Source organism: Podarcis filfolensis (genome assembly GCF_964270895.1).
Source record: "Podarcis filfolensis genome assembly, chromosome: 13".
Classification (NCBI taxonomy): domain Eukaryota; kingdom Metazoa; phylum Chordata; class Lepidosauria; order Squamata; family Lacertidae; genus Podarcis; species Podarcis filfolensis.
In genome coordinates, this window is record NC_139615.1 from 40395290 (window position 1) to 40417410 (window position 22121).

At 46.3% G+C, this 22121-nt stretch overlaps 2 protein-coding genes across 3 annotated transcripts in view; both read right to left on the reverse strand.

Annotated features, from left to right (window-relative positions):
* The window catches only part of LOC310747720 (leucine-rich repeat-containing protein 37A-like), a 46657-nt gene extending 38709 nt beyond the window's left edge, over positions 1-7948 (reverse strand). Inside the window, exons 1-3 of the mRNA XM_083582632.1 lie at positions 7476-7948; positions 3663-3734; positions 1672-1743 (exon numbers count right to left, since the gene is read on the reverse strand). Coding sequence (XP_083438758.1) covers positions 1672-1743; positions 3663-3734; positions 7476-7687 — 356 coding nt within the window. The 5' untranslated portion in view covers positions 7688-7948. The remainder of the gene's footprint in view (positions 1-1671; positions 1744-3662; positions 3735-7475) is intronic.
* Positions 7949-9111: 1163 nt separating this feature from the next.
* RDM1 (RAD52 motif containing 1) lies at positions 9112-21559 on the reverse strand. Of its 2 annotated transcripts, XM_083583517.1 has the most exons (7): positions 21419-21559; positions 19723-19902; positions 17817-17939; positions 15092-15263; positions 13279-13368; positions 11901-11989; positions 9112-9471 (listed from the first exon to the last, which is right to left on the reverse strand). In XM_083583517.1, the coding sequence occupies exons 1-7, from the start codon at positions 21500-21502 to the stop codon at positions 9415-9417; spliced, it is 795 nt and encodes a 264-aa protein (XP_083439643.1). In that variant the 5' UTR covers positions 21503-21559; the 3' UTR covers positions 9112-9414. The 2 variants fall into 2 exon arrangements, with proteins under 2 accessions (XP_083439643.1, XP_083439642.1); XM_083583516.1 differs by lacking the exon at positions 21419-21559 and having other exon boundaries at positions 9125-9471; positions 19723-20293.
* Positions 21560-22121: the final 562 nt, after the last annotated feature.

Genomic DNA, 22121 nt, shown 5'->3' on the forward strand with positions numbered 1-22121 from the left:
GCCCTAAACGGCCTCGGTCCAGTATACCTGAAGGAGCGTCTCCACCCCCATCATTCTGCCCGGACGCTGAGGTCCAGCGCCGAGGGCCTTCTGGCGGTTCCCTCATTGCGAGAAGCAAAGCTACAGGGAACCAGGCAGAGGGCCTTCTCGGTAGTGGCGCCCGCCCTGTGGAACGCCCTTCCAGCAGATGTCAAAGCGATAAACAACTACCTGACATTCAGAAGACATCTTAAGGCAGCCCTGTTCAGGGAAGTTTTTAATGTGTGATATTTTATTGTATTTTTGGTTTTTATGGAAGCCGCCCAGAGTGGCTGGGGAGGCCCAGCCAGATGGGCGGGGTATAAATAATAAATTATTATTATTATTATTATTATTATTATTATTATTAAAGAATTTGGAATCTTTTGTTTCTGTTTTTGATTAACTGCAGCTTGCCATTTTGCCTAGAAAGCGAGAATTCTGTATTGATTTGCTATGGATGTTTGTATGTGATGCCAAAAAATGGTTTGATGATGATGATTATTTTGCCTAGACCTAGATAAGTAAAGGTAAAGGTACCCCTGCCCGTTCGGGCCAGTCTTGCCAGACTCTAGGGTTGTGCGCTCATCTCACTCTAGAGGCCGGGAGCCAGCGCTGTCCGCAGACACTTCCAGGTCACGTGGCCAGCGTGACAAGCTGCATCTGGTGAGCCAGCGCAGCACACGGAACGCCGTTTACCTTCCCGCTGGTAAGCGGTCCCTATTTATCTACTTGCACCCAGGGGTGCTTTCGAACTGCTAGGTTGGCAGGCACTGGGACCGAACGACGGGAGCGCACCCCGCTGCAGGGATTCGAACCGCTGACCTTGCGATCGGCAAGTCCTAGGCGCTGAGGTTTCACCCACAGCGCCACCCGCGTCCCTAGACCTAGATAAATTGTGGTTAATGTTAGTTATGGCTTGTTTGAAATACATCAGTGGGTCTGCGTGTATGGATGTTAACCAGAAAGTTGGTGTTTTGGGCCACCCACCCCTGGCTGTGGGCAGGATTTCTGCACTTACAGGAGTTAGACTAGAAATTAGGGTTGCCATACGTCAGTAATTTCCTGGAAATAGCCTGAATATGCCTTTTTTTGAGATTTTGAAACAACTTTGGGCAAAAAAAAAAAAAAAGGTCAACAATTTTTTTGTCTGGATTTTCACTTTTTGAAATATGGCAACCCAACACTAGATGATTCTTGAGGTCCCTTCCAAATCTATGGTTTTCCTGTCCAGAGACACGTGGGAAAGATCTCTTTGTCATTTGTATATTCAATTTTTGAAATTCTTATTTCGATGTTGAAATCTGACACCAGCAGAAAGTGTTCCTCAACTTTTGAAAGTTTTTGTGTGTTTGATTAGCTTTTTGGAAATTCACACGTTGGCATAAAAAATACACGAATTCAAAAACTTCTGCTGTGCGGTATGACTTAGCTTCTGAATAAGAGGTATGGAATAAATCTTGTATGGAATTCAGACATTGATGAAAACAGCAAGGTTAACCATCACAGCCCTACCAAGTCAAAATGTTACCTGTCACCACTGATGAAGCTTTGAATGTCATGGAGATGGAACATTATATTACTTCCATAAGAAAGGTGTCATGCGGAAACTATAAAGCCAATAAATTACTGCAACCAGACGCAGAAACTTACAGGTGAGTAAGGGAAAGCAAGCCATCCAGAGAGGTATTCTGAAGTCTGCTCAGGCTGTTGCTCTTGAGGACCCTGGAGAGGTGGAGACAAGGTCACAGCCACGTTGTCTGCCTTAACAGAACGGGCATAACTAAAGCACAGTCCTTCTGCACTTGCAGAACTCAGGCCCAGCTGCAGCCATGAGCAACTTGCCATGCACAGCAACTGGCTCCAGGTGGAGACTCGCATCCACCTCCTACACGTCAAAAAAATGGCCCGAATCACTTTCATAATGGAGATGCAAATCTGCTTTCCTGGAAGCTGCTTACAGAGGTGGATCTCCATCGTTGGACTGGAGCTAGATTTCCTCAGTCCTAATATGACCATTTGCAAAATTTGGGAAAGCGTGAATTCAGGAGGCTGGGATGTGCTTTAGTTCACTTACTTATTGTTTCAGAAAGTACATATTAGGTAGTTTTGCCTTTAAATGACAACTGAACTGAATTTGTTCCCCATTCCTAGCCCCTTACTCACTCCGCCTGGATTAAGATGCTCTGTGTTGCCCCAGCTTTCAAAAGTTGTTTCAATCTATTTGTCATGTTTGGGGATTTCTGAGTACAATATTCTGGCAAAGGAAGCAATTTTCTTAACTGGGAGCCTTCTACTACCTCGGGTTTAGACCATAGCTGTCAACTTTGCCCTTTTCTTGCGAGGAATCCTATTCGGAATAAGGGAATTTCCCTTAAAAAAAAGGAAATGTTGACAGCTATGGTTTAGAAAATGTATATTTATTAACTCACAAAACTTCCACGAACATGCAGGGGCCCTGTCCCAACAACCTTAAGCTATCAAATTGATTTGCAGCATAACTGAACTTCATCTAGCTAGATCAAGCTCTTTTGCCTTTATCTAGCTCACGCCACATTCACACCATACATTTAAAGGACCATGATCCCACAATCATGGCTTCCCCCAAAGTATTCTGGGAGCTATAGTTTGTTAAGGGTGCTGCGGGTTGTTAGGAGATCCCTATTCCCCTCACAGAACTGTAATTCCCAGGGTAGTACAATGGTACCTCAGGTTACATACACTTCAGGTTACATACGCTTCAGGTTACAGATTCCACTAACCCAGAAATTGTGCTTCAGGTTAAGAACTTTGCTTCAGGATGAGAACAGAAATCGTGCTCCGGCGGAGGCCCCATTAGCTAAAGTGGTGCTTCAAGTTAAGAACAGTTTCAGGTTAAGAACGGACCTCTGGAACGAATTAAGTACAGTGGTACCTCAGATTACATACGCTTCAGGTTACAGACTCCGCTAACCCAGAAATAGTGCTTCAGGTTAAGAACTTTGCTTCAGGATGAGAACAGAAATCATGCTGCAGCAGCGCGGCGGCAGCAGGAGGCCCCATTAGCTAAAGTGGTGCTTCAGGTTAAGAACAGTTTCAGGTTAAGAACGGACCTCCGGAACGAATTAAATACTTAACCCGAGGTACCACTGTACTTAACCCGAAGTACCACTGTATATCAATCCTTCTCCACAGGGAGAACAGCTTGGTGAGGGGAATAGGACTCTCCTAACAATTCTCATCACCAGGGCCGGCCCACCCATGAGGCGAGGTGAGGTGATTGCCTCAGGCAGCAGGATCCACGGGGGCAGCAGACCCCAAAGTAGATCTTTATTCCCCCACTCCCGTTCCTGATGTAGATTTTCACTCACCCCTTCTTCCCTGGCTGGAAGCGGGGTACCATTTTATGGTTCGCCTCAGGTGCCAAAATGTCTTGGACTGGCCCTGATCAGCACCTCTAGCAAACGACAGCTCCCAGAATTGTTTGGGGGAAGCCATGACTGTTTTAAAGTGAGATCATAGTGCCGTCTTTCAATGCATAGTTTGAATGTGGCCTTAGTCGTTGGTCAGCTGCCAATAACTTAAAACCAAAAACCACCATGACTGAAACTGGCCAAAACCAAAGCCAGGATAGGTACTCACTGACGACTCTAAATAATACTCACAAGTACTCAGCCCAGGGATAGGCCCTCCACACCTGTTTCCCAATGGAAGAAATCGCATTATCAGTGAAGTCTCTGGGGAAAATAACAAACATGGGGGAACGAAAATTAAACGGATACTCCTGGTGTGGGAAAATGAACTCTGCATCTCTTGTGTGTCATGTTTATCTGGCATCCTGAAAGTCAAATTTCCAGACGTACAGTGTTCCAAGCCTCCATAGAACACTGTTTCCTGAACCTGGAAGTCTCACATTTATGGGGGCAATGACCGAGAGGAGATGAACTCCACCCCTGCCCAGGAGAATTTCTCCTCTATGTTGATGACTTCTAGGAAAGAAGGTCTTAGGAAGAGCTGGTGCAATAAATCCTGACTCTTCTGTTAAAATGTGCATAGCAGAGGTTCATTTTTCAGACCCAGGGCCACATTCCCCTGAGTAAGACCTTCCGGGGGCCAGAGCTGGATCCGAGGCAAATTGAGTAGAAGAATGAATTCTCACTATAGGCTACATTCCAGCCAACACAAGCCAGAGATTTCTACACACCTCTCCAATTTCGTTCAGGCATTATGGTGGTTCATGTACACACTCTAGCCAGGCAGAAGTACTCAAGGGGGAGAAGGGGTGCAGAGCAGGCCCAGGGAGAGGTGTGGCCCAGGAGGAGCCCCAGTTTGCCCGCTGGACCTTAAGGTTCCCCAGTCCTGCTGAATATTTTCCTTAGGGTCACCTTTCTCCTCCATGAATGGCAGGGGAAGGCAAACTTCAGAGTTCGGTGCAAAGGACATTCAGCTAGACTCAAAAGCACATGGTGCCTCTCAGCAGCTGCTTTAGTTGGGGGTGTTTTTAGAGTACCCAGATCCGAAGCTCACAGTCCTTCCATACCCAAATCCATGCCTAGCTACCTAGGGTTGCCATAAGTCCAGAATTTCCTGGACATGGTCCATATACAGCCCTCATAAACAGCATCCAGGTAGAAATTGCTACTGTCCAGGAAAATCCAGATGTATGGCAGCCCATGTCTTGACGAACTTCATGAAGAATAGCTCAAAAGCTCAACTTAATAATAATAATAATAATAATAATAATAATTTTTTACTTATATCCCGCCCTCCCCAGCTGAAGCCGGGCTCAGGGCAGCTAACAACAATAAAATAATACAACATTCTAAAATCATTTCATTATAAAATTAATTCAAATCAAATTGATGGCAACCCTTGGGCTAGAGTTCTGTGAAGATTGCCAAAGGAGGGAGTCAGGCTGTGCCCTGACCAAAGGCCTGGTGGAACAGCTCTGTCTTGCAGGCCCTGCGGAAAGATGTCAAGTCCTGCAGGGCCCTAGTCTTTTGTGGCAGAGCGCCGAAAAAGCCCTGGCTCTGGTTGAGGCCAGCCTAACCTCTCTGTGGCCTGGGACCTCCAAGATGTCTTTGTTTGAAGACCGTAAGTTCCTCTGTGGGACATACCAGGAGAGGCGGTCCTGTAGGTACGAGGGTCCTAGGCCGTATAGGGCTTTAAAGGTTAAAACCAGCACCTTAAACCTGATCCTGTACTCCACCGGGAGCCAGTGCAGCTGGTATAGCACCGGATGAATGTGCTCTCACAGCGAGGACCCCATAAGGAGTCTCGCCGCGGCATTCTGCACCCGCTGGAGTTTCTGGGTCAGTCTCAAGGGCAGCCCCACGTAGAGCGATTACAATAATCCAGTCTGGAGGTGACCGTCGCGTGGATCACAGTGGCTAGGTCAGGGCGAGAGAGGTAAGGAGCCAACTGCTTAGCTTGGCGGAGATGAAAAAATGCCGCCTTTGTTATAGCTGCAATCTGCGCCTCCATGGAAAGGGAGGTGTCAAAGATTACACCCAAACTCTTAACGGACGGTGCTGGCACTAATTGCGCCCCCACAAGAGATGGGAGTTGCCCCCCCAATCCCCCTTTGCCAAAGAAAATCCCACTTTGCCAAAGAAAAACACTCAACAACTTTTGTGTCCATATTTCCACATTTTTGAAATAGCAGGCTAACTATGGGTGGGTGTCATTTTGCAGTCGCAATTCCTAAAACAACCGAGAATAATCCCTGCCAATCTACTGCAAATAACCGAAAGAGAGAGGCATGACACATTTTTCCCTGCACTTCTGTACCGTTAGCAGCTGCAGGAGAGGCAGAGAGCTACACTGTCACATTCCCACCCCAGTTCAAAAGCAGAGGAGCAAGTATTGGGTGTGCTTCTTCATGCCAATTAACACAGTGGTGCTGAACTCCCGAAATTATAGAGAGGAGGACGGGCTGTAGTTTCCTACCACCTTAAGCAGGGTGGAGACACTTAGATGTTTCTGGAGCATGCGCTCATTTTGTGTAGAAAGCCAGCTCTACCAAAACCACCATGAGAAACCCAGTCTTGAACACTGCTTGTCATGGCATGTGGAGTCCAAACAGGGATGCCCTAGGGCCTAGGCCTAGACACCTGCTTAGGCAGCATGTGCAATTGAATGAGCCCTGCAGGAGGAAGGTGTGGTGTGATAAACCCCATCTTTGCTGATGTAGCTTCTTTTCCTTGAGCCCCCTAGGGAAGGACTCAGAGGAGGAAGGATCAGAGCCAGGGGAGTGGTGGTGGGACATTCAAGACAAGTCAGAGGATGAAAAGGGCAAGGCAAAATGGTTGGATGCTGAACAAGCAACAGGCTTGAGTGAGAGAGAGGAACCAGAGGCAGAAGGCACTGCAGACGCAAGACAGGCAGCTGAGGGGACAGAGGCTGCAGCAGCTACACAGGAGCCTGCTGATCCTTCTGTATTCAGTTCCCCTCCTCCCTTGTCTCCGAGGGCATGGAGGGCCTTGCATGTAGCAGCAGAACAAAGAGCACAAGGAGTCCCTCTCCAGTAAGAGTTAAAGACTGCAGGGAAAACAGCTGAGGAGGCGATGTAAGGGGATGTGGGAGAAACAGATTATCAGTTCTGGCAACTGCTTTAATGGGGCCAGCCATGCCCATAGGTTTGTATTCCGTTTCCTTGAATAAAGAATCAACTTTACTGCTCGTCTCTGAGCTGCCCTGCAGTGAACCAACCCAGACAGCCTGCCCCCTTTGGTCATTTGCCTTTGTTTACCTGGATGGAGATTCCCAAAGGTCATACCTATACTACAGGTCTCGGCAGATACACAACCAGCTCTCTACCTAGTCGTCCCTCAAGTTGCCTGGGAGTCAGAAGTCCCCTGCCCCCATCTCGCTCACCCCCGAGTCTTAAATAATAATAATATTTTTTTATTTATACCCCGCCCTTCCCGGTTTAAAAACCGGGCTCAGGGCAGCTAACAGCAAATATAAAACATTGATTAAAATGTGACTTAAAAACAGCATAAAATACAACATAAATGCAGCATCAATGTCAATAAAATTCTAAAATTCAGGGGTCATTTTTTGGGGGGGGGAACCCCAATCAGTAAACATCAAATGATCACCAGGGCTAACTGGCCAAGTTGGTCCTACTAGGGCCAGCAAGGAGACCAGGGAAGAGTTTAAATGTGGGGTCCCAGAAGGGTTTCTTCATAGAGAAGGAAAGGGAAAAGGGAATAGAGGATCAGGCTAATTCAAATTGAAGGCCAGGCGGAATAGCTCTGTCTTACAGGCCCTGCGGAAGGAGATCAAGTCCTGCAGGGCCCTGGTCTCGTGGGACAGAGTATTCCACCAGGTCGGAGCCATCACTGAAAAAGCCCTGGCCCTGGTGGAGGATAGTCTGGCTTCTTTAGGGCCCGGGACCTTGAAATAAAAAAGCGTTTTGGCCTCCAAGAGTTCTGGGAGCGGGGTGATCATCTCTCGGGTTCTCGAATACTTACAAGAAGAAAAAAACGTGAGCATGGCCAAAGGGCTTGGGGAGAGGCACGCGGTGGAGTCCCGGAGGGCTGCTGATCCGGCTACAGTTGAGGATCTCCAAGGTGCAACGGCAGGGGGTTGGGCAAGGCTCTATGGCTAAGTCCACCCTCGTCAAGGACACCAGCAGTATCGCGAGGAAGAAGAGATGGGCATTAGAGGAGGCAACGGGGCCCATACTACAGAGCAGATTCCAGGCCCCGCTCCCCTCTTGCTCATCTGACCCCAGCAAAGGATGATTTGGGAAATGGCGGCCAACACTGGTGGTGGCTCCATGCGGTTACCAAGCAACCATAGCCACATGCCTCTCCATTACGGAGGCTGCACTGGCGAGGCTCTTGGAAGAGGCCACCGCATCACCACCCCATGCCTGTGTATTCCCTGATCTTTGACCCCCACACAGTAAGGCTCTGTGTGCCAGTTCCAAGCATTCCGCTCGGTTGTGACATCGTTTCTGCGTTACTCCCGGCATCCTAGAATTCTCATTGCCATGGCAACAATGGAGGTCCAAATTCACAGCCAACGCCTTGATGTTCTCAAGATGTTTGGGGCTTAATGCGATATCCCTAAATGTCGGTTATGACACACAGTGATCTGGATGACAGGGTGATTTGATGTTAGATGGTCTTACAACTGAGGAATCTGGCTAGATGGCCTTGCTGGTTAACCTCTCCCAGCTCTTGACAATATCCCAATCTCTTTATCCATGTATAACGCTGAAATATTTCACTGGAACTTAGTGAACAGTAGAACCAGGGGAAACACAAAGTATTTACATTAAAAAAAACACAACTGTTTACACAACTGGGCTAATATGGAAAGAAGGCTCATTTTTTTTGGGTGGGGGGTAAAGTATACATTCAAAGCAACATAATTAACACAAGACTCAAATATTATCGTAAATATTTCAAAATAAAACATTTCTAAGGAAGTCAACTACAGAATGCACATTTAACGCAGCAAAGTGAACCAAAATTTGTTTTATCTTAAACATTACTAAAGGAAGTCAAATATGAAATGCATATTTAACAGTATAATTAGCAAGAGAATTAAAAAAAAATAATAATCAGAGAACATATCTTCTGATATCGCTGCCAATCCTGCCAATGGTGGTTCATTGTAGGCGGTGGCAGGATTGGCCCCAATGAGCTGGGCCTGCACTAAGAGACAGCCAAGATGGATGGATGGATATAGGAGCAAATTAAAACTCCATTACACTGAGTCCAACCATTGGCCCATGTAGCACTGTAGTTCTTACTCTGACTGGCAACAGTTATCAGGCAATTCCTAATCCCAGGCTCGTATTTGCTATACAGTGGTACCTCAGGTTAAGTACTTAATTCGTTCCAGAGGTCTGTACTTAACCTGAAACTGTTCTTAACCTGAAGCACCACTTTAGCTAATGGGGCCTCCTGCTGCCGCCGCACCGCCGGAGCACGATTTCTGTTCTCATCCTGAAGCAAAGTTCTTAACCTGAAGCACTATTTCTGGGTTAGCGGAGTCTGTAACCTGAAGCGTACGTAACCTGAAGGGAATGTAACCTGAGGTACCACTGTACTGAGGACAAATATTCACCTTTGAATGAAAGAAACATAACAGATCATTTTTTTCAGGAACCAATTTATTAGAAAAAAAGAGACCAAATTAGTGAGGAGGGAATCACCCCACTTCGCTAAAAATAAATAGGCAATTATAGGCAATCGTTTGATAGGCAGGTGTCAATTTATGGAAATCATCATCTGCAACCACGGCAAACAACAAAATGGGACTTCCAATAATGTCACGAGCTTCAGATGCAGCAGTTGCCCTTTCAAAGCAGAGAGAAGGACTCAACAGGTGTAAAATATCCTCCTTTAAAGGCATTACTCTGTGGGCACCAGGTGCTATTTTCAATACATGCTAAAATCAAGAGATCTCCTCTTCCTCTACAGGACTTAACTGTGAGAGTGATAATTCAGTCACCTGGGAAGAGAAGGAAGAGTTTGTTATTCTGCGCAATCTGGATCACTTACATTTCACAGTGGACCAGTGGTACCAAATAGTATGGGAAACAGCTTTACTAGAAAAATTAACCAATAAACTGAAACTGACACGGGGACAAATAGAAGAAGACTTCACCCCGGTATGGATCCCCTTTATCGCCCAACAAGACGACACAAAAATCCACCAACAGCATACAAATCAATATGGCTAACCTGATCCAAAACACCCACCCACCCCACTCACACATGAAAACAAAGACCACCACAGCCAACCACAAATGAACAACCACACCCTAGGACAACCCCAACCTCTCTCACCACCAAAGGAACACAAGTGAACAGCAGAGAGCCTGCACAGTCAACGCTGACACCAAACCCTACATATAGTAAGTAAAATAGAAACATCGCCACCCGACCCCACCCCTACCCATCTCCCCCCCCCCTTTCCCCCTTTTCTTCCTAATGTCTCGACAAATGAAACTGATTTGTAAAAATGTTACATGGAAAAAAAATACGAGAGAGAGAGACATTGCAAACACTTTTGTAAATCAAGAAAATCTTTAATAAAAATACATTAAAACTTACATTTCACAGACTGGGCTGTGTACACAGCATACATTGAAAGCACATTACTTCCCCTCAAGAACTGTACGCCCCTCATACAGCTACAATTGCTAGGACCCTTAATGAATTACTCTTCCCATTTTTTAAAAAAAAAATATTTTGGGAGGAACTCGTGTATTTTAAATGTATGCTGGGTACGCAGCCTGAAGCTGCTGAAACTGTATGTTCAATATCTGTGCCTGGTGCTGTACACCCATGATCCTTCCCTCCCCACAGTGGGTGATGGGGGGGGGGCAGGCTTGCATGTGGGCCTGAGCAATCAGGAATTGGTTTTTGAAATATGCCAGTCACCTTTCCCTTGCTCTCATTCTGCTTTCACCCTGCCCCACACGCAACTAAAAAGGAGCTCGATATACCAGGATCTGCCAAGGCTGCAGAATCCCTAAAAAAATAAACAGAAATTGCTTTGATGGATTAGACGAGAAGAGCTCTCCCCAGCTGAAAACCACTGCGAATCTGAGCATGATGGGGGATACACACACGCTAATAGCGACTGCTTTAGCATCTTTGCAAAACGAAAGCCAAAAGTTAATTCGTTGTTGATGAAGATGTACTTCCTTTTTTCTGATCTATTAGATGCCATGGGGCTTGAAAACAGAGGCCTTTGGTTCAGACACTGGGTCTCTGTGCAACCCAGGATGCCAACCAGATGAGTGAAGACTCCAGCTGAGAGTTTTCTGCAACAGCCAGCAATCCTCTTGGCCACAGAAGCCAGGCGACGGGAAGTCCATCACCAGCTAGAGGCCACCTACTCTTCTGCAAAGGCACCCATCTGGCTTCCTAAGCGAACCTGACAAGCAGTTTCATCCTCAGCGAATTTCCTCAACTTTCTAACAACAGAGAAGCCGTATTGTCAGGGACTCAGGAGCAGGAGCACTGGGGAGAGAGGAAATGGAGAGCAAAGGGGAAGAATCCGAGGGCAGCGTAGGGGAGTATGACAGTGGCCCGAGAGATTCCATGAGCTTCTCCAGCAAATCAGAAGATTCCCAGAAGGGGGCGCCTATGGTCAGGGCAAGGGGGGTCCCAGGGGGGACGCACCAGAAACAAGGAGACAGAGGGGAACCCCAAAGCAGCAGTGGGGGATTGGGACCAGTTTCCCCACCAGAGCGTAGTGGGGGGGAAGAGTCACATGTGTCAGGGCCAGCGTCTCCTCCAGCGGGGAGAGAGAGTGAGTCAGGGCTGACCACGCCTCCAACGGAGAGTGGGGGAACGGAGGGGAGGTCAGTTGCAGCTAGCCCCCCCAGAGGGGGAAGCAATGACAGCAGCAGCAGTGAAACGGTCAGGAGGAAAGTTACCGGCTGGGCGCGCGCGCCAAGTTCAAATGTACAGGCGCGGGGAACAGCAGGAGACCCGGATGGGGAACCAGCTCCTAAAGCCCGCCGGAGGGAGGGGGAAGGCTCAGGGGACTCAGCGTCAGAAGAGGCTAGAAAGGGCGAGACCCCAACGGCCAGGCGTAATCAGAGGCGGAAGGAACTGAGGAAGAGGTGGAGTAAGGCTAGAATCTTAAATTGGTGTCAGGGGGGAGGAGACTCAGACGGAGCATCAGCGGTCTAACAGTTGAGACGTAGAGCTGCGCGCTGCGGCTCTGGAAGTGAAACTGAACTTCAATAAAGACTTTTGTACTTAACAAAGAAGCAGCGTTGGTCCTTTGTGAGCTGGGACCTTGGGCAGCCCTGACACGTATTTTCTCTGATCACTCTCTCCTATGAAGCTAAGGTGCCCAAAAACTGAGTTTAACAGATCAAAGCAATCTGACGTTGTACATTAGATAGTGTTCCAGATTACCTGGACGAGACCTTTGAGTTCCTCTTCTGTTAAAAGGTCAATGTGGTCTTCCTGGGGACAGCTGTACTCGACAGCTACCTTCCCATTCTCTGAAAACAGTCAAGCAAATGTGGTCAAGCTTGAACAAGCTAAAAGAAGGAAAAAGCTTTCTGTATTGTTTTCTGACGTAAGGTAAAGGTAAAGGGACCCCTGACCATTAGGTCCAATTGTGGCCGCCTCTGGGGTTGCGGCGCTCATCTCGCTTTATTGGCCGAGGGAGTCGGCGTACAGCTTCTGGGTTATGTGGCCAGCATGACTAAGCCGCTTCTGGCAAACCAGAGCAGCGCATGGAAACGCTGTTTACCTTCCCGCTGGAACGGTACCTATTTATCTAATTGCAATTTGACGTGCTAGGTTGGCAGGAACAGGGACCGAGCAACGGGAGCTCATCCCATCGCGGGGATTCGAACTGCCGACCTTCTGATCGGCAAGTCCTAGGCTCTGTGGTTTAACCCACAGTGCCACCCGCGTCCCATTTTTCTGACGTACTTGACATTTATTTAGGGTTTTATTGATACAGGGCCAGATTCAACTAGACCAGGCTTCCTCAACCTCGGCCCTCCAGATGTTTTTGACCTACAACTCCCATGATCCCTAGCTAGCAGGACCAGTGGTCAGGGATGATGGGGATTGTAGTCTCAAAACATCTGGAGGGCCGAGGTTGAGGAAGCCTGAACTGGACAGACCCACTAGCAGAAGCCTGTGAGAGGACTTCCTCTAACCCAACAGAGCTTCCCCTCCTCGTTTTCCAGCCCACTCCCTGAAATTGGCTCTGGGTGGTGGTGGAACCCCAGAACCACAACACTGGAGAGAGGAGCTCATTCCATCAGGCAAACAGAAATACTTGTCTCCTTAGTGCTATGCCGAATTCCTCCTGTAGGATTAACGTGGGATTTCTGAATTAAAAGTATTATTTGATATTTCATAGAGCGGGCTCAGAGCGGATAACAACAATAAAAGTAACACAACGTTTTAAAATCAATTCATTCTAAAATCAATTCAAAATCAAATTAATGGCAACCATTGGGCTAGAGTTCTGTGAGGATTATCAAAGGAGGGGGTCAGGCTGTGCCTTGGCCAAAGGCCTGGTGGAACAGCTCTGTCTTGCAGGCCCTGCGGAAAGATGTCAAGTCTTGCAGGGCCCTAGTCTCTTGGGACAGAGCGTTCCACCAGATTGGGTGGACAGTTGCCCCCCCCCCACAACCTCTGCTTATAAACCTCCAAGGAAGGAGCCCAAAACCTCCCGAGGGAGTCCATTTCCTGGGAGACAAATGTGTGCCCCAAGAAAGAGCAAACAGAAAGTATATATGAAAAAATAAACAAAAATAAAGAGCCTTGCCTAGAACTATAAGGAGAATCTTCTGAAATGCATCTGAGAGGGCTCGATGCACGGCAAGCTTCTGGATGTTGTTCGCGGCCATGAGAAACTCTGAAAAACAGAAGCCAGCAGAAGACCAGATTGTTTCAAGATACATCTGCTGGCCAGCCAGCTGCTGTTAGCCTCTGAACTAATCAATGCTTTAAGCCGTAGCAGTTTGAATGTCCTTATAATATTGGACCTGAAACACTAATACACTTTGTTATTATTCCAGATGTCTGTGATACCAAAGAAAATAATTAAATCCGTAATATTACAAAGGAGTATCTTTAATCATAACAAAATGCACAATGAAACTCCAGATGGTCATTATAGTTATAATATAAATACAGTGGTACCTCGGGTTAAGAACTTAATTCGTTCTGGAGGTCTGTTCTTAACCTGAAACTGTTCTTAACCTGAAGCACCACTTTAGCTAATGGGGCCTCCCGCTGCTGCCGCACGATTTCTGTTCTCATCCTGAAGCAAAGTTCTTAACCCGAGGTAATATTTCTGGGTTAGCGGAGTCTGTAACCTGAAGCGTATGTAACCTGAAGCGTATGTAACCCGAGGTACCACTGTATAAGGATATTTTTAATACCTTCCTACTAAAAAAAAGGGGGGGGAGAAAACCATGACTACACATTTCCAGATTTGACTAGATATTTGTCATAATAAGGCATGTCCATGATTTCTTCCATAATTTGACTTCCCAAAATATTAATACAGTAGTACCTCGGGTTACATACGCTTCAGGTTAAATACGCTTCAGGTTACAGACTCCGCTAACCCAGAAATAGTACCTCGGGTCAAGAACTTTGCTTCAGGATGAGAATAGAAATCGCATGGTGGCGCGTCAGCAGCGGGAGGCCTCATTAGCTAAAGTGGTACTTCAGGTTAAGAACAGTTTCAGATTAAGAACAAACTTCCGGAACGAATTAAGTATGTAACCTGAGGTACCACTGTACAATGTAAATTCTTAGGTCTCCGTTGGTTCTAAACGTCTTAGTATAAGCTATGAATTTCTGCCATCGTGCCCAAAAGGTATTTTGTCTGTCTTCTCTCTCAAGATCTTAAAAAAGAAGAAGTCATTTTTGCCACAACTGCAAAATCCCATACCTTTTCATTGATTTTTTGGTTTGCCCTGTGATCTCTTACGTACTTCAGAAACCAAAAATCTGAACAACACAAAACAGTCCAGTGAAATCTTGTCTCCACTGCTGTCTTTTGTGCTGCAGAGTGCAGCAAAGAGCCTACGGGTCAGTCGCTATATTTCAGCCAAACCTATTGCCCAGGATCCTGGTTCTTCAGGCTCAAGCAATAACCCTCTTCCTGATCAATGTTCTTAAAGGTAAAGGTAAAGGGTCCCCTGACCATTAGGTCCAGTCGTGACCGACTCTGGGGTTGCGGCGCTCATTTCGCTTTATAGGCCGAGGGAGCCGGCGTACAGCTTCCGGGTCATGTGGCCAGCATGACTAAGCCGCTTCTTGCGAACCAGAGCAGCGCACGGAAACGTCGTTTACCTTCCCGCCAGAGCGGTACCTATTTATCTACTTGCACTTTGACGTGCTTTCGAACTGCTAGGTTGGCAGGAGCAGGGACCGAGCAACGGGAGCTCACCCCGTCGTGGGGATTCAAACAGCCGACCTTCTGATCGGCAAGTCCTAGGCCGTGTGGTTTAACCCACAGTGCCACCCACGTCCCTTATCAATGTTCTTACTGACCACATAATTAATAACAACAACACTTTTATACTTCCCGTTCTATTCTGTCTTCCCACCCTGCCCCATATTACCTTGGCTGGGATCTACATTAAGCTCAGCCAGACCAATCCCTCTGGTGCGGATCCCATACTGGGGGAAGGTTAATTCTTGGATACACAGATATTTGGCATTCCTGCTCCTGGGCGATGTCCTCACTTCTTCCACGTCATTCTCCTCGTCTTCAAAACCAGATATGTTCTGGAGCTGCTCCCAACAGAAACTGTGTTAGCAAAGGTCCAGCTGCTTTTAGCTACCCCAGAAGTTGCTCCCCTGTCCCTTCATAATTCCAGGGAATCTTTCTGCATGCCAGGACTCAAAAAATGCAGTTGCCAGGTCCCGACCAGAAACCAGTAATATTTTTATGGCAACCACCTTTGTGGGTGAGCACAAAGCAAGTGATTCTTCCTCCAAGTCCTCTGGCACAATCAGAGTTCCCGTTTATCTTCTTCTTTTTACATAATGCTTTTATTTATTTTTCACAGTATCTCCTTCTCTTCTTGACCAAGGTTTGGGGTGGTGGTCAAAAGCAGTGAAGGTAATTGGTATGGTGGCCCCCATCATCGTCTAGGGCCCAGAGGAAGGGGAGAGTTGTTGTCACAAGTTAACACTGAGTTTTGGAGACTTTCACAAGTCGAGAGAGATTTTCACTGCACTTGAACATCTCTCCCAGCTCACTGCAAAATGGGAGGCTGACCTCTCAGCACTCCACCCCGGACATGCTAGAAGACCCAGGAGAGGGGAGCAATTAGCAACTGGTGACAACATCAAAAATGGCTGGCTACTAAGAGCAGCCGAGATTTGTGGACCCCTAAAAGCAATGCCTGAAGTGGAAGAAATTGAGGGGGTGAGATGAGATTGTGGCCCAAGTGGGACTAATTTAGCCAGCTAGCCCTGGTGATCATCTAATGTTTATTGGACGGATTTCACCCCTAAACTGATTTTTTATTCTTGATTTTATTGTTATTTACGCTTTATACCATATTTTATGCTGTTTTTTGTAGCATCAATTAAGTGTTTTAAATTTGTTGTTAGCCGCCCTAAGCCTGGTTTCCTGAACCGGGAAGGGCGGGGTATATATAAAAAATTATTATTATTATTATTATTATTATTATTATTATTATTATTATTACATCTCCCTAAAAAGAAGAGAGGGAGGACTGGTCTGCTTGAAAAATGGGATGGAGGCATCACTATCAACTTTAAAACGCCAGGCATTTGCATTTTAATTAGGATCATATGGTTTGATGATACCCTAGCCTGTTCTGATCTTCATCTTTTTTTAGTGGGTAAGATGTGTCCCTTTTTATACTATTGCAAGATGAGCATTTTTAGTAAATAAAATTTGTTGTTTTAACCTTTTGTACTTGTATCCTTTTTTTTTTTACAATTGTAAGCCATTTTAAGTGATGAATACATGTAATAAATAATAATAATAATAATAATAATAATAATAATAATAATAATAATGGTGCCAACCCACCCCACCCACTTTGAACACGTCCTATAAAGCTTACAATGGACAGCCATTTTTAAAAAATAAGATATAATTTGTCCGCCGCCTCTCATGATGTCAGAGACTGGGCAGAGGAGGAATGGTGGAGACCACCTCCCCAGACTGACCTTTCCAGAGAAGAAGACAGTTTGGAATTACAGTGGTACCTCGGGTTACATACGCTTCAGGTTACAGACTCCAGTAACCCAGAAATAGTGCTTCAGGTTAAGAACTTTGCTTCAGGATGAGAACAGAAATCGTGCTCCGGCGGCGCGGCGGCAGCAGGAAGCCCCATTAGCTAAAGTGGTGCTTCAGGTTAAGAACCGTTTCAGGTTAAGAACGGACCTCCGGAACGAATTAAGTACTTAACCCGAGGTACCGCTGTACAACAGGTGGTTGAGGGAGATCACAGCTCAGAGGCAGATGAGGGGGAAAGCTGGGAAATAATGGGAGAGGAGGGGGAGGAAGTAGCAGCAGCACCAGAGGGGTGACAGCTGATGGACACAGTGTCTTTAGAAAGCATTCCAGACACACACACCCTCTTCCAGAACCTGGCGAGCACTGAAAGTAGGAGAGCAAAGAGCTCAAAGGCAGATGGCACTTTTCAGCACCCGTAGCTATGACACATGAGAGAGGGAGACAGTGGAGATTCACTTGGGGCAACACCATTATTCCAAAAGGCTGCATTTCCAAGCCTCTCTCTCTGAATATTGATTAAAGAGGAGTTGGTAAGAACTCTTCCTTGTCTTATCCGTTTCTTGCAACCCGCCATGGGGGTTGTATCCTCCGCCGCCTGACAAATAGGTAGCAAACCCCAATGTAACTGTTTACATTGTTTACAACTGTCAGACTCGGTCTACTAGTTTTTCTCCCAACCCTTAGAGCAGTGGTGGCCAAACTTGGCCCTCCAGCTGTTTGGGGACTACAATTCCCATCATCCCTGACCACTGGCCTTGTGGTCACCTAGGGATGATGGAAGTTGTAGTCTCAAAACATCTGGAGGGCCAAGTTTGGCCACCACTGCCTTAGAGCAGGCTTCCTCAAACTTGGCCCTCCAGATGTTTTGGGCCTACAACTCCCATGATCCCTAGCTAGGAGGACCAGTGGTCAAGGATGATGGAAATTGTAGTCTCAAAACATCTGGAGGGCCGAGTTTGAGGAAGCCTGCCTTAGAGGTAAGCCGTGACACTTAGCAGACTTAGCATCTCATATGAAAGTGGGAGTGAAAACAAGAAACCCAAGTGCAAACAGCAGGCCATCCTTACCGTGATGATACGACTGGACCAGCTGTTGAAACCAAGGAAATGATTGGCTAGTTCCCGGCATCTGTAGCTGCTCAAACCCAAGCCTTTCTGTGAAAAGGGTCGCTGTCTGGTACAGAGGCAAACCTGGGCATGGAAGGGGTGGGGGAAGAAAAAGACGTCCCAGGTGATAACAACCCACAATTATCATCATCTTTTCTTCCACAGGTGAAGACAAGAAGCGATGGCATTTCAACTATTTGCATCAAGAGCCGTTTCAGAACATTCTCCCATTCAGTTTGGGTTTCTTTTGGGTTTCTTTAACACAAAGCAAAGCCTTACAATGGTTTTACAATCTTGCCGTTTTCTTTGCATTAAGAAGCTGTTGCCACCCCACCCATCAGTATAAAGAGTCGCAGGAGGAGGAAGGAACTGCTTCCTGGCCTTGGGATCTGTAGCAGCATGACACGGAAGGGGGAAGGTCTAATCCGGGGTTACCCTAGGAGGGCAGTAGGGAGGAAAGAGTAGGAGGAGGGGATTGGCAAGAGAACCAAGCAGTGAGTGGCGCTGCGGTCTAAACCACTGAGCCTCTTGGGCTTGCCGATCAGAAGGTCAGCAGTTCAAATCCCCGCAATGGGGTGAGCTCCCATTGCTCTGTCCCAGCTCCTGCCAACCTAGCAGTTCGAAAGCACACCAGTGCAAGTAGATAAACAGGTACCACTGTGGTGGGAAGGTAAATGGCGTTTCCGTGCACTCTGATTTCCATCACGGTGTTCTGTTGCGCCAGAAGTGGTTTAGCCATGCTGGCGACATGACCCAGAAAGCTGTATGTGGACAAACGCCGGCTCCCTCAGCCTGAAAGCAAGATGAGCGCCACAACCCCATAGTCGCCTTTGACTGGACTTAACCATCCAGGGGTCCTTTGCTTTACTTTTTTTAAGAAAATGTGTACAGTATATTAGGAGAGTTCGCACTAAAATACCAATGCTAATTTTCACAAAGACTGAATTTGCAAACTGATGAGAAAATGTGGAGAACCGTACTTAAGAATGGGGGGGAAATGAGAAACCACAAGAACCCAAAATGGACAGTATCTGCTATAATGTCTGAAATGGGGGGTGCTGAGCTGTGTTGAGCGCTATTGATTTACAGTCAAACTGTACATGATGTGAAGGCTCTGTGATTGAAACATGCAACATGTTTTGGTTTTTTTGGTAAAATAAAAAGCAGCTGTGGGAGTCCCCACTTGAATTGGGATGGGGGCACAGGGCCAAAGTGTTGTGTGGCAGTTGAGACTGGAGGAAATTCAAGGACTAGTTGAATAAATATTGTAAAATAAAAAATTAGAAATTACTTGAAAGAAACAAATAGGCCTAGGATTAAATTAAGTTATAATTAAGCAAATGGGATTTAGAATGTTAAGAAAAGTGAATAAGATGGACTACAATTGGAAATTGTTTTAGTTTAATAATGTTATTGGAAAGCTGTTACTTTTAATTACAAGGAAACTCAGAAGGGAGGGATTTGAGGAAGTCAACCAAGATGTTTAAAAGGTTGGATTTGTGAAGAATTAAGTTTGTTGTTATTGTTTATCTGTTTATTGTCCCCCCCTTTTTCTTTCTTTCTTCTTTTTTCTTTTTCTGATTTGTGTATCATTTTGCTTTGTGGTTTGTGTTATCACTGTGGAAAATCTAATAAAAAAAATATTTTTTTTAAAAAAGTGTTATGTGGCAGTTGGAGCAGCTTTGTGGCTGCTTTTGGTAAAATAAAAAGATGTCAGAAATTCCAGTCATGGCACCTTCTACATCCTGCTTCTAACCCCAGGGGAAAACTACCTCGTTGCATTAGAATTTACTCATAAACACACACAGACTATTCTGTAGGGAATATACCTGTAACATAGACACAAGATTTTGCGTTGGTAAGATACCTTCAAAGGGGATTTCTGAAACAGGGGCCGCTGGTTACAAGCACATTGTGCCTTGCTGGCATCTCTCGCAGAGTAGAACTTCACAAGGGCATAATAGCCAGGCCCAGCGACTGGAGCATTTTGGTGAACCCTCACAGAATAGAGCGGCCCAAATGCAGAGAAGGTTAAATATAGAGCATGCTGGAAGGGAAGGGAAAAAAATTCCATTGGAAAAAGCAAAGCTGGAAAATCTACTAGCATAGCCAACTGCACAAGGCCTCTGCAGCATAAGATTCTGGGTGCTATGGCAGAGTAAAAGGTAGATCCATGGGGCACAACCTGCCAGAACATCTCCTGACAAAGCCCCATTGAAAATAATAGGGGCTGTGCCCATATAACATGCTACAATCCTTTTCTTGGTTCAGTCCTCAGGTGATAGCATTCAACCTCTTGATATTTTGTCCAATTCAAGATGCTGCTTTTGACCTTTATAGTCACAGCTGTCAATTTTTCCCTTTTTTAAAGGGAAATCCTCTTATTCCGAATATGATTCCTCGCAAGAAAAGGGAAAAGTTGACAACTACGTTTATAGTCTTTCACAGCTTGGGATGGGGCACCCAAGTCCACTTTCTCCCCTATCAACTTGCCCAGGCACTAAGATTTCCCACAGCAGCTCCTCTCAGAGCACCAACAGCTGAGATTGCAACTTTATTGTGAAGCTGCTTCCTTAAGGCACCCCACTTTTTTATCAAGTATCAGACTAATCCATTTTTTATTCCTTGGGGCATTTTTAATGCTATGTACAGAGAAACAGCATTGAGAGGGTGACCTATTTAGTTTTCGCTTTATTAGTTTAATTCCTTATTTCAGTTGTGTGTTGTGCTAATGGTTCATTACTTTTAACTAGTTTATTGCGCATTTTATCGTTGTTTTGATTTCTAAACTGCATCGTATACCGCTCTGGGATAAATATCTATAAAAGCCTGGAATAAGCAAAGGTGTTTCCGATCCGTTTTACAAAGCCAGGAACTGGTCGTTACTCCAAAGCGCGAAGACCGATTCAAAAGCTACTTCCAATCACGGACAAGGAATCAGCAGGCCTCCTGATCTTATTGGACTACAACTTCCGCCAGCCGCAGCCAGCACAGCCGGTAGTCAGGGATGATGGGAGTTGTAGTCCAACAACAGTGCGCAACGGCAAAAGGTCCCTGCGGGCTCCCCAAACCCCGCTCGAAGAGTTCCGGGCCAGGCTGAGGCTAACCAGTCCCGCGTCTGCTGCCCATCCCGACGTTCGGCAGTACACGGATCTAGCGGAGGCGGGACAGGAGCGACAGCTCCTCCCGCGAGCCCTTTCAAATGCAGTTCCTCCAAACGATTCAAAGAAATTTGTGTGCTAGGTCCCCGGCAGCATAAACGCTATTTTTTCATTTCATTTTTTTAAAAGCAGAGCCAAAGCGAGGACAGTTCTGCGCCCCGGGCAAGCGGACACAGTACGTCCCGACACGCGTTCGCGAGCAACCCCGAACGTCTGAAGAGGTCTGCAAAGAAACCCTCTCTCGCCCCTGCTTGCATGGATGCATGTCGGGCGCCGAAGGTTCCCCACCCGAATACCTGAATAACCCACCCAAACACAGGGCAAATCCAAGGAAATAGAAAACTATATTGCTGCCTTGCAGGGGGTTGGACTAGATGACCCTCTACAATTCTGCGATCTTGCCTCTGACGCGCCTGTCTCCAATCCCAAAACGAGCAGGGTCCGTCCGTTTCCATCCGGGACGCGGAACTCCACTATTTCTGCCATGGATCAGCTGCAGAGCATCAAGCGGATTTGCAGCCAAAAAAACAAAAGCCCCACTCCCTCCTGGGGGCGGCCCTCTAGTCCACGTGTTTGCAGACGGAGGGCTCCGGTGACTTCCCGGGACTCCCTCCGACGTCACCCCCTGCTTTGATGTTCAGCAGCAAACCTCAACTCTGGAGCACAAAAAAGCCTCCAGTAAAATAAGGCTGCAGGACACTTCCTTACTAAGAGGTGAATATTCTCTTGAACTATATACTGCATTCCCGTTGCATGGAAATGGACAGCAGGACGGCGAAACTGGATTCTGCGCTCTCTTATGGTGACCAAGAGACTGATACCGATGAATTAGAGGAACAGAGATACGATTCTCCATAACCGATGGCTTGACAACAGGGCATCCTTGGCAATATATGAATGGACAACTTAGAGACCCAGACTTTCTTTGGATAAAATACAATGATTTCTGGAATGAGTAATTGTTGGGTTACCGCTGACAATTCTGTGTGTATTAGGATAAGAATATACACATCTGTATATTAATGTATGGTAATAGAAGGTTGTTTCTTTATTTTTTCTTTCTTTTTTTCTTTTTTATTTTGACAAAAGAATAATCATAAATAAG